This window comes from Acanthaster planci, linkage group LG05 (genome assembly GCF_054643075.1).
Source record: "Acanthaster planci isolate LZ-2023a linkage group LG05, COTS_SCS, whole genome shotgun sequence".
NCBI lineage: Eukaryota > Metazoa > Echinodermata > Asteroidea > Valvatida > Acanthasteridae > Acanthaster > Acanthaster planci.
The window spans coordinates 22,249,058-22,266,582 of NC_141781.1; the positions used below are offsets into that span (position 1 = coordinate 22,249,058).

Here is a 17,525-nt window from a genome sequence, read left to right on the forward strand (position 1 = left end):
TTGTTGGTCTGGCCCTTGAATATGCACACTGTACCGGTACAGATCAGACTTTTAGTATTGCACTGTAGTGTCTTTCTGTTCAGCTGAATTTTGTACTCGGTGCAAATGCACATATTGTATATTGAGAATTCTAGCTACTCAAGGCACAGGTGCAGGTTTGTGAATGTTTCTCAACTAATGGACCCTTGCCATGATACATGCTACTTGCACTCACGCATGCGCACAAGCACCACTGGTTGGCAAGAATGAGGTGACTTATTTTGCATAATATTTTAATGCACTTAACTTTGTTGGGGTTTTACTAAGCAGTTACAGTTTTGTCTGAATTTTCCCTGAATTTGTGAAAACAGTGAATCAGGTTAAGGAGAAAGATCTTAAGAAACTATCTTTGGCAAATTTGAAGTCTTTGGCGTCTCAGTTCGGTAATGAAGTTGACAATAAGCGGCATCAGAAATCAGCGCTAATCAAGTTTTTATGCAGTTTGTCTCCCACTTTGATCCACAAATGATCCTTCTACAGGTAAGTCCAGTACATCCAGTCCTAATTGGCTGGATGATTTTGTTGCCCTTCAAGTGGATGCAAAATTTCCAATCTATGGATATTTGTCATACATGTACAAATCACCAGACTGGGCAATCAAACACGTGGATGTAAGGTAGGCTAACGTTAACATTGTTAAGCCATGGAGGTCTTTTCCTACATATGTACCTCCATGCATAGCCTAAGACAGGCAAAGTAAGGGACATGATTATGGATTAACTGCAGTTGTGGTCCGCAGGCAGACTGGAAGGATGGTATAATTCTATCTCTCTATAAAAGGTAAATGTTCAAGAATGGCCTGCAGTAGTTACCGCCCCATCGCCTTGCTTTCCTCCCTGGCAAGGTGTTTGCCCATATTCTGCTAGCCAGAATTCATCCGCTACTTGTTTGCCAGCAGAGACCACACAGCAGTCAGGTTTCACTCCTACATGTAGCTGCTCCACGTCTGATTCAATTCTTCAACGCTGTGCAGCTGTCTGTAAATGAGACAGTTCCAAAACATGCAGTGGTACGACAGGAGAGGGATACTTGTAGGGCCTGGGCAATCTGCATCATTATTTTGTATGACAGGCCTAAAATAAAGGGATATTAAAGATTTCAAGATCAAACTCTGACCTCAGCCATTCTTTGGTTTCAAGTGACATCATTTCTGGTAAATTGCTATGTCATATAAATATCCTTACTTCCAAATGCAAGTAAAATCTCCCTTACCCCTCTTACCAAAGACATTAACCATGTAGATGAGAAGTAAACTATTCATCAGACACACGTCAATTACAAACAAACTTATTCCAGTGTGTTTGCCATTAACATTGAGCTGAGGACTTTGAAGAGACCACTTTTTCATCAATTTCGGATGAACATTTGACTGCTTTTTACCCAATTGGCATGCAAGAATCCATTGTAATTTCACTGGTCTTGGTTTCATTAACTATAATATCATGATGACAAGGAAATGGACATCCTGAATAATTACTTAATGTCAGGATATTTGGACAAATTAACAAACTTTGACACACTTCATGGGCATGTGTACATTCATCACCATCATGGGTAGGGGCCGAGTAATACATGTAGTTGTGCCTGTGAAGTGATGCATTGAGGGCAGCTGATGTTTTTCTGGCTGGATTTTTTTCATCTTCTCTCTTCTGTTTCTCATTCTCCTCAGCATCCTACGTAAAGATGAATTTTATCAAATATTGAGTTTGAGGGTATGTACAGGAAGATCATATCAAAGTCAAGCATAATGTGTAGACCTGTAAGCTCCGAGGCACCAAGACAGATCCAATCCAAGAATTCAGTTAAAAAAATTCAAATGAATCTCTTAAGCCCCAGTCATGACAGTTGCTGGGTCAAATAATTGTTTGCAATAACTTGAAGAGATTTGAGAAAGAGTTCCACACATGGATATCACTTGACACCTTGTGCACAAACCCCATGAGACTGGTAATGGTACATGTATGATAGTTTCCAGGTATTTTCGAAGTTCATGTACATGTACATATGCTTCAATGTTTTCCCTGCTAAATATGACTCTTAAGCCTTTTTAGGACATGCTATCCTTTTCTGATGGTTGATAGGCCTACCACTGGGGTAAGGACAGATCAATGAAGTCCGTTAAATCATGTTAATAAAATTCTTCCTGAGATGTGCAATTCAGAGAAAAAAAAGGAAATAAAATAGCTAATTACAATGATTTCTCGACGCTTCGTCACCCGTTGAAGTCGAGCAGCTTGTCGTGGGCTCTCTTGGTTGATCTGCCAGGTGTTCAGCTTGAGAGGATGGTAACTGTCAGCCTCGGGGCAATTGCTCGGCCATCCTCCAACGAAGTGCTTGCTGCACACTTGGTCATGATGTTTTTGCTCCCACTGCCAGCCTCTAGTAACTGCACATTACCAAGCTGCTTGTTTTCGAAAAAATGATACGGTCTTTTCACCGTGTAAACCCTTGGCCTTGCGGCTAGGGCAACCCGGAACATAGCAGGTCAGCAGCATCATGAGAAAAAAAAAAGCTAGGAAGAATGTAAACAAAAAACAGCCCCCTCAATGGATTGGCAAATGAACATTTCGCTCTTGCCAACCAGTGGTGTTTGTGGGCATGCGCGAATGCAATTAGCATATTTCATAGGAAGGGTCCATTGAGGTCAATTTTGGGGGGCCATCTGATATGAAGATATAATTGGCTTTTTAAAATTTGCTTGTGTTTCACTGAAAGTTTCACATCATCTGTTCTTGGAAAAAAATGTTAGTCATTAGATCAGAAAAGCTGATTTGGAAAAAGGTTTTATATTACAGTATCTTTAAATACATGTCTATCTAAAACTGGTCCAGCTGTCTTTGAATTCGTATATATACAGGAAAGGTATTATATTACATGCTCTCCACTGATTGTATCAACTTTCTGGAAATGCGTCTTTTTCTGTGGAAAGTCATCAATAGTAATGCTGTTGTTTTCTTTTTAATCCTCTCTATTACAGCCACAAATTATCCGGCAGAAACTTCTAGAGATCAAGAAATCGCGGGGGTCGCAGGAAGCAACCAACATAGCACACGACTCAGTGACCGACGACGAGTCACTGCTCAGCCCAACCAGCGTGGACGAAGGCTACCAGCCCAGCAGCATTAGCGAGCACGACTCCACACCCAACACCAACAGCTCGGCCAACGGGACAATGCCGGAGATGGAACGCCTCGGGGGTGACCTCCCTATGACCGTCCTCCCAGTCGGGGAGGTCTCTCAATCTTGGCGATCCCTCCTTCAGCAATACAACTTCTTCCAATTGGACATCCATCTCAAGGAAGGCTGCGATCTGGCCATTAGGGACAGAAGTGGTAAGCACTTACTCAAACATTTTTAATGTTGGCAATGAGCCTGAATCTTTAACTTTCACCTGTGTGCAGGAAACCAATGGCTCATTCTTTGCACTGATATCCCGGGGACATCAAGCCAATTACCAGTGGGTGGGTCCTACCATTCTCAATCCTACAAAATCCTTTAAAAACTAGCTGGTGGATTTGGAAGGATGCAGAAAGGTTAGGATTAATGTAAGCTGGCTTCTCTGCAGGCTTTTTGTCTGAGCATAAACAGTCCAAGATAGCAGGGCATGTTGCTTGCGGAATCCATGGAGGAATAAAACACATGCTGAAGCCAAGAGATTCTAACAATTACGCACTCACTTCCAACAGAATTTGTTTAGTGTGTTGGACCAAACTCGAGATAAAAGACTTACCGGTGCCTGGTTTAATTCTGTCCATTGAACTACATGTGCATGTAGAAACTCAACCTCAAATCTCGTCAGTCAATCACTGTACATGTACATGTAGGTAAAGGTTTGTGCAAAACAGAAAAAAAACTTGATGTACACGTACACATTATGCTTGCTGTGTTCTTCCATTTACGATATTATCCGCTCATGATACTGTACATGTATGTCTTCTGATTTGGCCATTTGCGAACACTCTCCTAATAGTACATGGAGTAGCCATTTTTTGATGGACAAATTCCATTAAGGAAAAGCTACAAGAACATTTCCTCATGATCCTTAAAATCCATCTTTTAGATCAGTGCCCTGCAGAATGGATGGACCATGTATCTTATTAAATGGGCCAATTCCATCATGATACATATACCTCATTTAATTCAATCATCTTCATGTATCAAATATGCTCTGTTTTTTCTACATTTAGAGACATGTATGTTAGGGAACACTGTATTTTAAATGGGCAAATGCCATTAAGAAAAGCAAAAGGGACATAAAAGGATTTTTCATAATGACTAAACACTCTACTTTTCAATTTATAATTCTAAATACATGGATGGCAGAACATTTCAGTCAGAAAGTATACTTTAAATAATGGTACCCTTTCTTGACGTCTTTGAGAATGTTGAGGTTTTGTTTTTAGATGAAAAATGCACGAGGCAACAAAAACCTACCGGTAGCCATGCAGTGAGGAAATGATTTTCTAGAGGGGTTAGATGGCATGCTGATAAATCCAATCATTGTAATTGTTTGATTGATTTCAAGTGGGCTAGAGGGCTCTTCAACACCTGGATCAGATAATGCAGTCATTGCTGTGTCTACTTCTTAACATTGATTTTGATGGCTTCATTCAGGCTTTACTCACAAATATATGCTCTGAATCTGCCGGAGAGAATTTTTCCCTGTGATTTTTCAGTACATTTTGGAGGGGTGGTTACATTTTTTTGAATTTAAAATTAAAAAATAATACAGTGTACTGATTGGGAATTCCCTGAAATCTCTTTTATTGAATTCAGAAACTTTTGAATTTTGAACCTTAAAAGTTCAATGTATAAACTTCAGACAGTTGCAAATACTCTGGGCTTGTATTGTGTCTATGACAATATTTGCTCTTCAAGAATTTGTAGTGCACCAAATTAAGCCTAACACTCCTCAATCCTCCAACAGGTGAAGGATTGAGGAGGGTTAGGGTTAAGCAGTGCAGTGCAAAAGTGAGGCTTTTATTCGCCTTCTGTGGACACCAAACTGTGTTTAAAATAGAAAGTTGCACCGGTACAAGGTTGTACATTTTGGAACTCTGTGAAATCCTGCAGAACCAGGTTTTGAACATAACAGAATGGAAAATGACTGGATTGACCCATTTATGATGACGCCACACTTTGTGTTTACTCTTGCACTCTCTTATGCACCCACGCCATCTGTAGAGAGATCTGTTAACACATTTTGATCAGTTAACCCATTGTTTGTCACATGTGACCAGGTACAAGTGATCCGTATGTGAAGTTTCGCATCGCGGGCAAGACGGCCTACAAGAGCCACATCATCTACAAGAACCTCAACCCTAAGTGGGATGAGAAGTTCACACTGCCCATTGACGACATCCACAAGCCACTGGACATCTTTGTTCTGGACCGGGACAGGGGGTTCGCCTCTGACGACCCCATGGGCTCGGTTAGAATTGACCTGCTGTCGCTGGAACCAGAATGGTAAGTCGATGCACCTGTGTTTGACTCTCAGCCTTCCGGAGGACCTTGGTAGGCTCGATGGTGAAGAAATTTGAAAGAGCTCTTCGCTGCCTCACATGAAGTCACATCAAGGCAATGCCTTGAATTTTGTTGAGGCTTTCAAAAACCATTCACAGGTTTTAATTTTCATTTTGGAAAACAAAATTCTTAGGACAGATGGTTGAGCAATATCAATATTGCTGTGTGGTCTAGGGCCAGTGTTAAAAGGACACTGTGTAGGTGTTGGTTTGGCCACACAGACGTCATTTAAGCTTTTGGTGTCTTTCTTCAACCCCTCCAAAGAGGTATTTCCCACCCCCCCCAAAAAGAGATCCAGTAGTTTAAATCAGCATCCGTATTGGTAACTAATTGATTGTTAATTATTTACTCTCGATTCAGCATGAACGAGAAGAAGCTAGAACTGAAGGAGGCCGGTAGTGTGGAGTTCCTAGGGCACATCTTAGTGGATTTCATCATCTCGCCCGTCAAGAAGGCTGAAGACAAAGAGAGCATACGGGTGAGTTTTGGTCTTCTACAACCCTGGAACTAATTTGTATTCAACAGCCTACATGTAAGTGCACAGTTGTCAGTAAAGACGGTCACTGTGGATTTCACATACAAGCAGTAAGCAAAGCAAAAAATAACTTTAGATGCAGAATCGGCTGAAAAACTGCAATGAAAAGTACAGATCCCCCCTGAGGTTGAATGAAAGTTACATTTAAACCGAACAATCCTTAATTCATCCACCAACAGTTGGATGATTGAGTGGAAATTTTGTGCCAGTAGGATTCGCAATTAGTAATTTATTTTGGCAAAGCAGTTCTCAGTGTTTAGCAGATATCAGCTGTGAACCAGTCATGGGCAATGTGCAGCATGTGGCATATATTGGCCGGTAGCTTGTTGTTTCTGCAGCAACTTGGCTGCACCATGCGCACACTGGCGCTCTGCCCAAGGCAGTCCTGCATGACCTTGTCAGCTGGAGTCGTTAAGAGAAAGTTATCGTTTAATTAGCCTCTTGGGAAGAACGGGAATGAATCATTCCTTGTGCATCATTAATTACAGCCATTGCTGTGTGTGAATGGCAGAGTTTAATTAGATGCAAGATTACAGGTGGGAAGAAGTGCCCAGGCTCTACCTTACATGAAGGTTGAATGAGTACATGTACATGTATGGAGATTGATGTTTTAACCCATGAGTCACAATGTTACAATGCAATGACATGTACATGTATGTGCAATGGCTTCCCACTGTCACTAATCAATACTAACAATGTGTGTTGGGTATGCCACAGACTGCCTCAAAAATGGAATTTTGTCTCCTCTCCTTTTCTTTATTAATAAGGAAAATATTCTGCCGCCCACTGTCAAAGCATGCCTATTACATGTACATGTACCGGCATCAAAAGCAAGAAGTTTCAGAGTTTGTTTTTACCCAGTCACTTTCCAGTACTTACGTGAACATGTAAATTGTCTATTTTCTCAAAGTTCTTGGCATAGAAACTGTAGCTGTCTTTGTAAATGTGTGCGATGTATACATGTATAGTTTTATGCATTGCTTCACCTATGCTTGGTTACCTATGAAAATACTGGTACCTTGTTGCAGTGCAAAAACCCCTCCCGGAATGCTTATAAGAGTGCTGGCCCACAATGTTGGACCACCGTCAGACGCACAGCCAACGTTTTGTACAGTAGTAGCTGAATCAAATTTCCGTCCCGTCTAACCCTTTTTAATCATCCCAATTTCACCTCTATCCGCTTCCCGATTTGAGTTTTAATAAATCTCCATCCCACCGCAAGCCACCAATCTGCACGCCGCTGGTCATGCTACCGAGTGACATCGCTCGCTGTAATGGCTGATACACCCAACCTCTTTGTTTGGAACTCATTGCAGACATGAGCTCACCATCATTTGTCCGGTATCACTCTGCAGCATGTGACAGCTCATACAAATCTGCCTGTAGTCTGGTAGTGTAAATTTGATACAACAGCCAGAGGATAAACATAATTTGGCTGTCAGCCAGACTTGTTGCTTTTCCAGGGGTCTGTGCCAGGTACTGTACACCCTGGAATTTATGTCACATGATCTTAGCAATTTTCCAAACTTTGACTCTGTCTGTGCATTTGGCTTCGGGAAATTTTGGGCCCTCTAATTTAGTAGCGCCTGGCGCAGAAAAAAGAATGTGACATGGTGGCAGAAGTGTCCGTTCATGCCATCTACACCCACAGTTGGAATGGTTGTGGAGAGAGATAATTCCAAAGTCGAGGATAAAGTTGAGGTCTGGAACATGACCCATATGGATTTATCTGAGATCCGCCCTGTGAATTCATTCCATTGTGAATACACCTGGCATGAAACCTTTGTTAAACACAAACAACTAGCGATCCGTACATGTCTGTTGACTGTGAATTTTTAAATTGACAGCAGATGGAACAAAACATGTTTTCTACATGTACCGGTACACGCACAGGTTACCGTTGCTTCATGAGGTTTAACACATTGACTGCCAATTATGAGTAGACTGGTAGTCACAGGTGTACTGGATTCTGCCACCATCAGTATACTTGTAGAAAATGAAAAGCTATTGTAATGTAAATTGAATACGCTGGCATGACTGAAAAACATAGCAAATACGCTCCTGGCAATGTGGAGGGCGTACAGTACATCCGTAAAATGCTCATTTTCAAAGACACCGGTGCCTGAAAGGTACAAGTACTGTTAAATATGCATGCATGCGTACAATGCTGGGCAAATGGGAATGCCCCTTTGAAATTATGCGCGGCAGTCAACATGTTAATAGCTGTAGTAATTTTAATGCGCATTTTCAAGAGATTGTTACGTATCATACATGTACATTGTAGTCTGACTACATGTACATGTACACTGTACATGTACGTGTACATATTCAGTGTTTATGGACTAGATTCTATTTTAATACGGTTCGTGGCGTATTTGCAAATGCATTTTATTTTTAGATGATACTGACTTTTTTGAATAACAAACATGTCCTTCTCAAATGGAATTCAGTGCTGCTACTGTTAGCCATTGCATGTACATGTAATTTGCATCAAGGATGAACTGCACTGTACTTCAAATCAGTTGATAATATCGTTACATGTAGGCGCAGAGTTTCTAGAAGTCATGTAGAAATTTTTATCATATCAAGGGTATGAATCCAGATGTCTATTAAAGATGAGGAAAGCGAGCCAAATTGGATTTGGACATTTTGCCAAGGTTTCAAGATTTGATTCAGTCTGGTGATAAACACTGAAAAGATCTTGCCTGTCACGTCTGTCGGACAAACAGATGCATCATCATCTCCTCCCCCCACCCCCGGGATTTGGTTGAGGATTAGATCCCTCTGAAATGAAAAACAGACTTGTGGGTTTATGCTGTAATAGGATTGTCAGAGAAATGCCATCTTCCTTTGAGTGCATGAAGCGGCTACCACAGTTTGTTGATTGGCTCGATCGCAGCTGAACTCAGACGAAAATATCACCTCACAGTGTATCGAAATTTCCACAGGTTATCTGGGCATGAACTCTTGCATGTCCCTTCTCAAAAGTGATATCATAAGTGTAGGGTGCCTTCACTTTTGGGTTAGCCACACAGCATCTCTAATCTTGCATAGACTGTAACAAGTAGCCCTACATGTATCTCTGATGAAACATTTTGAACCCCTTGCAGTCAACACTGCCTCTATCCTTTTCTTTTTCATTTTACAGGCAGCAGTAAAAAGAAATGAAAATGTAAGACAATCAGGTCTTGGTGGCACTCTAGCTTTGAACTCTCCCTAATCAAGCGCTCAGTCTGGATGGGCAATTAAGACGCTGCTCACCTTAATCCTGAGCATTCCAAATTCAGCAGACACATCTCGAGATTCCAACTTCCAAACTGACAAGGGGAGGGGCTAGACACTCATATGAGTATATTGGGATTATTGTCACGAGATTGCCACTTGGCATGTTCTTGAAACCGCTTGTATTTTGCTGGATGCCTTGTAATACCAGCAGGCGCCATGGCAACCAAGACGTTCTGTACCGGTATCAGTGCCTTGGGGATATACGGTAACGTGGATGGTCAACTCTTACATAGTTACTTCTATGTATAGCACTTGGTGTGCAGTGAAGTGGATAACCCCAGAATTGATCTCCAGAACATGTACATGTACTGTGTATATACATTTTTAACAGACGCAATATGATGTTACATTAATGGAAATTTCAACAATAGTTCTTAAAATCCCATTTAGAGAGAGCCTTCTGTTGGAACATCCTGTCCTGAATTTTCCACCAAGATTAGCTCAATTCTGGCAATCCAGAAACACGCGCCATTACAGCGTCCGTAATATTTTTTTATTCCAAATTATGAATGCAGTCGTGGATTGGATTTTTTCTTGAGCAATTTGAAAAACCCCAAAACTCCATCTTGGGTTACCTCTGACTGTATTGTGCAGCAAGCCAAAGCTGAAACGGTGTACCCCTACAAGCTCTTGGTCCCCCGAGGCTGACAGAGTGGTACATGTAGCTTGTACAACGTGTGACATTAACACCCTTTTCATATCTTGGGCATGGATGGTTGAATGACTTTGAGGTGCCATATTTCCCTTCAGGAGCAAGAGGCGCTCTGGTTACAACAGGTGCGGATGGGGGAGATTGGGAGGTCCCCTCCTCCCACTCTAAAAAAAGTGAAGAAAAGGTGAAAATTAAAAAAAATTATTACAGTTCGAGTGCACCAATACCATTGTAAACAATCTATGTCATGTAATGTTTCATCATTGGTTAAAAGAAAATCTCCGGCCTGACCCCCCACCCTGGAAAGTTTCCTGGATCTGGCCCTGTCCAAGTATCTTTTGAATTTTTTTTAGGTCCCACTTAAACCGGAAGTGTGATGTAGAAAATTGTTACAAACAGTATGCCTATTATAATAAATTGTCCTCCTGAAATATTTGGCAGATTATCAAGGGTTAAAAGCTTCACGGAATTATATGTATTTTACATTTTCTTTGTTTTTTAAGAATTATCAGAGTTCACTTTTTGTTTACAGGTATTTAGAAGCTGGTAATGTTTATCTGCTTTTTTTTAGCCTGATGTAAAGAAACATGTAAATGTCCTTTGAGCGTGTACATGTTTTATTGACTGGCAGTGACACAGTGGCAAAGTTGTGATTAGATTAGAATGATTAGACTTGTCCTATATTTGGTGTAAGTACGGTTTATTCAAATGCATGTTCTAACATCATCGTTCAGCCATTATTTTGGACATGCAAGTCACTTATCATCCCCTCTGTGCTAATTTGCATATTTCATTTCATGAGCTAATCAATTGACATTGTGCTCAGCAGGGCGGTATAATTGCATCATCTGTCTTGTTCAAGTTCAATCATTGATGGCATTCACTTGTCCCTAACCAAGGCTACAGACATTCCTGTCTTCAAGTTGATTGGCTGCACCCCCCCCTCCGCAGACACTGTCAGGCCCGCTGTCCACACAGATTCCATTATTGATCTGGACATATCTGTACATATAGATGTACATGTATACCCACTCCTGTTTCCAAGACTACGGACATGCAAGTGAGGTACCAGTACATGTACATGTACATCCATTTGCTGTTCTATTGGCACAGTTTTGCCGTACATTGAACTGCCATGCTCAGGAATCTGTAGGCAGACAGACAGTTACTGTACATGTGTAATTGGGAATGCTGTCTGCTTATCACTCACTCAACAATCTGACAACATGTGGGCTACGCTACCATGCATTGTATAGGATGTAACACCAGGGATACTTGCAGTCTTTCCATATATTAGACCAGATGTCAGTTCTTAAGAAATCGGAAAATATCTTTTTACCGGTTCACTGGATTTAAATTGTTAAATGCACAGTCCCAATTGTCTGAATGAGCATGTGCACTGTAGTGTTCAATTATACAAGTACGTATATGTACAAGAACCTAAGGGAGGCATTTGGTCACATGTTGTTTATTTTCACTCTGACAGTAACAATAAATAGAAATTGTTAAAAACCACAAAGATGTCCTGTAAACTACATGCACTGTATGGTTCACAGCAGTTTTGATGCTGTTATAAACATCATTCCTGCAGAGTGGAGATCTGTCAACAAACACAGGATGTGCCTTGGAAGGCAGGTTCCCTCTTGCGGGTTTGTGACAATACTGAGTTAGTACAGAGTTATCCAGATCACTGGGTTGAATTGAGTGTGGTGGTCATTTCACCTCCTTGATTTCAAAGTCTGTTTGTCATTTGCATTAGTTCCTACAGTTTCAAGACAGTTTTTCCTCTGCAAAGATAAACAGATTCATTCCAACAAGCTACTGCTAGTGCTAAATTCCGCACTTCATGGTTCATTTGCTTCGCTTGGTTTATATGGGTCCACTAATCATATTACTAAGGGAATGCCAATGAGCTTTGCAAAAAATGTTGCTCAGGCATTAGTCCATCCATTCTCCTGAGCCGGTCTGAAATGCACGTCTAAGACCGGCAAAGCACATACATGTATTTATTTCCATTCATGAATACCTTATTTAGTCTGAGAGTCAAACGAATTAGTCAATATATGATGGATTTCCAGTGATTTTTGTTGTAGAATTTTGCTTTCATTTTCCCGAACACCCCTGTCCATTTTATGGTATATTCCTTTTGCAAGTTATCCAATAGAATCTCCTTATATGTGGACTTGGCACGCGCATGGCGAGCCCCATTCACACAGACTCATGACCAATCAGAATCGCATCCAAGTACCGGTAGCAGCGCATGGTTAATGCTGTAGTCGTTATCAAATGTCAAGACATAGTCAAGTTGCACGCTTTTGAATAGGGAGACCATCTTAGGTATTCATGAATGACTGGTAATATGGTACACCAAGGATGCTCGGACATGTGCCCAGACAGCAGGTCTGACATTTCCCGGTGTATCTAGAGTCCCTCCCCTAGGCCGGTACATGTAGGCACAGATCTATATTGATTGGTTCAAGTCCATTGCCTCATGGCATGACTCAAGATTTATCAGGTGGTTAATGGGATAACGCTACAAGTACATGCACATGTACACTGCTCCCTCTCATCAGTACTTGAAGATTGACAGTCTGTACATGGAAATTGACAGCTACCGGTAGATGTTTGAAGTGACATTTACAAAAGTGCACTGCACACGTACCGTTCATGACTGATTGTGCTCATGTTTACAGAAATTCCTCATATGCACATGCTGCGCACTCTGCTCATCATTGACACATTCAGGTAGCAAGCTTCATCTTGACACAAAGTGTATAGTATGAACTTGTATGTCAAGTCCAATCCTGTCTGGGTTATTTAATACTTTGATTTTTTCCCCACATGTTGAAATGTTAAGAATTTTAGAATATACATGTACATATGTACATGTACATGTACATGTACCATACAGGATACAGTGCATGTACATGCAGGCTACATGTACAATGTATGTTTAATGGTCCTTGCTGGTACATGTGTTAATGCATGTACTTAGTGTTGTCTGGACATGGGTACAATTTTGTTGACATTTGATGCATTAATATCATGGGAAATAATCCTTTTTACACCGCAGGGAAATGATCCACACATGGTTATTATTGACTACCACTGGCATCTCTATGGAATTATGCAGTCTGACTGCAGGAGCTGTTTTTATTGCATTTTTTTCAGTGGCAGGATGCAATCTCTTGCATTCATGAATAGTGCCCGACTCCCCTGGTTTAATTTCCCAGGAGAAATTTGAATTCTAGAGTAACCTGATCCTTGAAGACATCTCTCAACTTCAGGGAAATTACATGTAACTGCATCTAGAGAATTTGGCCCCCTGATGGGTTTCCAACTGCTGGCATTTCATTTCCTGTGGACTCTCTGCATTCTTCACTATGTTACCAAAGTGGAAAAACAGAAATTTGAAAATTCAGGTAACTGCCAAAAAGCAGAAAGGGAGGGGGGATTTATCAGATTTATTGAATTGTATCGGAGTAAATCATGCTAAAAAAACAGTATTTGATATAATGAGAATTAGAAACACAGACTTTGAAATACTGTAAAAGAATATTAAAAGAAAATCACGGCCTTTTTTCTTAGAAGACTTTTCCTTAACCTTCAGAGTAATATGCATTCCATTTCTTTGCTCTTCAGTGTGCCATCTTCTGTTCACGCACAGGGAGCCCATACAGTAAACAGCGCAACAAACTCATTGCATTTGGTTACTTGCTGCATGGTTTCATTTCAGCCACCTGTCTGTTTGTTCCACTCAGTACTGATATAGCTTGTGGGGTGTGGCTACAAAACCGGGAACCTAAGGTTAGGAGAAATGTTTCCCTTACGACAAACATGTAGTTCTTTAAAGGGAATTAAAGTTCTGAAACAAAAATGTGGATTACTTGTTCTGCAGGCAACTTCATTATCAAAGCGAAGAAAAAGTGAAAACCCGTCCGGTTCCCGGAAAGTCAAGTCCCAGCTTTGGAATGGCATTATCACCATCACGCTACTAGAGGGCAAGAACTTAATCCCCATGGATGACAACGGGCTGAGTGACCCCTACATTAAATTCAAGCTCGGCAGTGAGAAATATAAGAGCAAGGTAGACATCCATTGTACCTTTTCTCTAGGGTTGGGCAACTTCCTGGCAGATTTGAATAGAATTGCTGCTAGGCTTAGAAATTGGAGTTGAATTCCGTAAGTGTACTTCTTCCAAGATTTGATTCCAGACTGCACAATTATTGCATGTAGTATCACATCTAATCTTGGAAAGTTACCATACCGGCACCTCCTTATTGTCTTGCTTTTGTTACGGGTACCGGTAGGCCATTGGTAGTGTTATAAAGATTGTCCCAAATTTTCTGCCAGATGTATTTGAAGTTGTATGATTCTGGAAATCTTCAATTTTTCATCTGGAAGGAATCGGATACCGGGTACTTTGGATTTACTCAAATCTGATTTGCATCAACCTTTCAAAACTCTTCCCCCCCCCAAATAAACATAAGGAAAAAATGCATTGTAAATGCTTATATATGTGAATCAGGAGCAAATTTCAATTTTGCTTGTTTATGGGGTCCTTTAGAGGACACATGCACATATTCAAGCCTATGATGAAGGCAAACAATTTAGGCTGTATGTCTGCATGATTCTCAATAAATGATAATATTCTTAATCTTGTAGACAGAGAAGGGTACCCTGAATCCCAAATGGATGGAACAGTTTGACCTGAGGCTTTTTGAGGACCAGACTAATATGCTGGAGATCTCAGTGTGGGACAAGGATGTTGGTTCCAAAGATGACATCATGGGAAGGTCAACCCCATTATTTTTTCATGAACGATCTTTTTTTTTGTTTGTATTTAGACTTTGAGGTGTGAAGGATCTGATTGGATTGAACATAGCCTTGGACATTTTTAGGCAACTTGCAAAGAGTAAAACTTGCTTTGATCCAGCTTCTGGATAGCGCCCTCTATGGGTGATAAGATTCAGTTGCCCTGGCAAGACATCTTTGTGAATGCAGAGAATCATGATACTGAAGCCATGTTGAACCAAGACTAAGTATTGACATGCTACTGTTTGTTGGCCCGAGGAATTTTGCTGTTCGTGCCATATTGTGGTACTCTCTAGAGATTGTTAGATGGAGAGAATGGAGAACAGAAATCGCGTGAATAAGATTAGCTTAATGGTTCAAGAGAAAAAAATTGTTACAAGGCGAGTAAATATCATTCAGCAATTTCTGTATTGGGTTTAGATCCAGGAAAGACTGTAGGTGAAAGTGCCAAGGGAAATATCTTTCTAATGACAAATGTGTATTTTTTTTAACTGTATCAGATGTCAGATTGACATAGCGAGCTTAAAGCGGGAGGAGACTCACCACTGTGACCTGGAGCTAGAGGATGGGGCGGGGACTTTGTCCCTCCTCCTCACCATCACCGGCACGGCTGGCACGGAGAGCATCTCAGATCTGGCCAACTTCAAGCACGACCCCAACACTGTCAGGATGCTCCACAGGAAATATGTAAGTCGCCCTCTTGCTATCGCAGCACAGTTACAAAAGGCCCCAAACATGTGCGTGGCCAAGACTTGGAAACTTGTATGACCAGTGGAAAATGTTGATAACTTAAAACTCACATGCCCTTCTGTAATGGTTTATAAACAGTGCCAGTTTTCACATCTTAGCTTTATTTTTGGCTGTGGCCCCCTGTGTAGATCAGTGTCCTTTGAGACCAAATGAGAATGCTGGAGTGGTGGCCTTCTAATAGACGGCACTCTACAAGAAAATGAAACTACATATATATTGAGCTGGGGAAATAATTTATTAAGTGTAAGCCACAAACTAAATCAGAGCCATTATGCTAGTCATTAGCACAGCCATTATGCTAGCCATGAGCACCCATACATTGGCACTTACGTTATTTCTAGCCACAGCCACAACTTTCAGACACGGCCTGACTTGTGGCAGGTTCCACATTTGCCATTTCTGTAGTTAACAGTGCATGCACGTTATACGGTACCAGTGACATTAGAGTTTGTGTCTTGCAGGGCATTCTGAACAGCTTGAAAGATTTGAAGGATGTTGGCTGGCTTCAGATCAAAGGTGAGGGAGCTCATGTTACCATGGTTACATCACCACTGTTTTACCATCATCTTCATCACTGTCCTCATCCCAAATGTCTGAAATTTAGCAGTGCATGTTTGGGCTTGTCGGAGCTGGGCACTGTTTGTGATTCACTCAATGACATCACTGTGACAATCACCACTCTCCTAACCCCACACCCACCTGCATTGTGACCTCACACACTGTAGGCAGGTGTTCTGTTATCGATTCACACCTAGGCCCTAATCACCCGAGAAAGTAATTACACCAAATGACATATTGCCCATGCTCTTGGCCATCATGCATGACACGTTACCATGGAAACGTATTGAAAAAATCCCTCGTATGCAAGGTGTTGAAATAACTTCACACTTTCCAAGATTAATGTCGCATTTAATAGCAGCATTATTGAGACAAGAAACATAAAGCTTTACAATTTTTTTTTTATATTTCCTACATTTAAAAGTAAGTTTATATAAATGGTATGTTAAAAGATAACTCTTCAGGGATAAAGGGATTCTTCTACGTCTGCAGTTTCAATCTATTTTGATTGTTAACTGAGTATAGCTTTTGGTTGTGTAAATGGGAAAAGTCCAGGCTGAAGTTTGAAGATAATTTAGACTGTTTTTAAGGTTATCTTCAACCGTAAGCTGCAAAACATAAGGTAACTGATTTTAAAACCCTTTACTCGTAAGTGTGCATGTCAATAATATTTCATGCCTTGGCATTTTCCTTCAAAATGTGAAAGATGTAGTATAAGTTTTAATTGTAAACATAGCCAACATATAGATGATTAATTTTCAGTCTGAAAACTGAAATTTTTCTAATTTCAAACATTTTGATTCCAACCCAAAATATAAATATTTATCCCAATTCCATATTACATGTATATGATAGCAAGTTTTTCAACACAGTAAAGAAATGATAAACAGTGCTTGGTTGTTTTTTCAGTGATCAAAGCACAAGGCTTAGCATCAGCAGACCTCGGAGGTGAGTGTTCACCATTTTGTGATGTCAAAAACAAACAGCTCTGTTTTTTTGTCCCGTTTTTGTTGCTGAGGTATATTTCTGTGGAGGACAAATCATTTCCTGAGGAATCGGTGGATTATTGAATTTTCTGTCTTTTATGAGCACACTTTGTTTTCTTTCAGAATACCCCACATTTTTCTTTGATTTTTAGAGCAAGGCAAAAGGTGTTTCATTTTTCTAGGATTGATGTTCATGTGGTGGCTGATAGTGGAGGAAAGAACTGCTTTCCAAAAGTTGATTTTGCTTCGCTGTCCAGATTGTTGTAACTTTTCATAGGACACCTACATGTATATGTTACACCTTCGGTACATACTGTGCAATTTCCAAAGAGACACTCCTCATAGAGAAAAGGATGATTAAAGTGTGGATTTCTGAAGCAAA

At 40.7% G+C, this 17,525-nt stretch overlaps 1 protein-coding gene and 1 pseudogene across 8 annotated transcripts in view; one reads left to right on the plus strand and one right to left on the minus strand.

The window, feature by feature from the left end:
• Nucleotides 1-17,525, plus strand: part of LOC110987423 (multiple C2 and transmembrane domain-containing protein 1-like) — a 60,766-nt gene that overhangs the window by 24,730 nt on the left and 18,511 nt on the right. For all 8 annotated transcript variants that reach the window (XM_022250149.2, XM_022250151.2, XM_022250147.2 and 5 more), the window contains 8 exons: nucleotides 3,017-3,371; nucleotides 5,280-5,505; nucleotides 5,923-6,040; nucleotides 13,933-14,121; nucleotides 14,700-14,830; nucleotides 15,350-15,536; nucleotides 16,061-16,115; nucleotides 17,067-17,105. In XM_022250149.2, coding sequence (XP_022105841.2) covers nucleotides 3,017-3,371; nucleotides 5,280-5,505; nucleotides 5,923-6,040; nucleotides 13,933-14,121; nucleotides 14,700-14,830; nucleotides 15,350-15,536; nucleotides 16,061-16,115; nucleotides 17,067-17,105 — 1,300 coding nt within the window. The remainder of the gene's footprint in view (nucleotides 1-3,016; nucleotides 3,372-5,279; nucleotides 5,506-5,922; nucleotides 6,041-13,932; nucleotides 14,122-14,699; nucleotides 14,831-15,349; nucleotides 15,537-16,060; nucleotides 16,116-17,066; nucleotides 17,106-17,525) is intronic.
• LOC147799248 (uncharacterized) lies at nucleotides 1,416-2,617 on the minus strand (annotated as a pseudogene).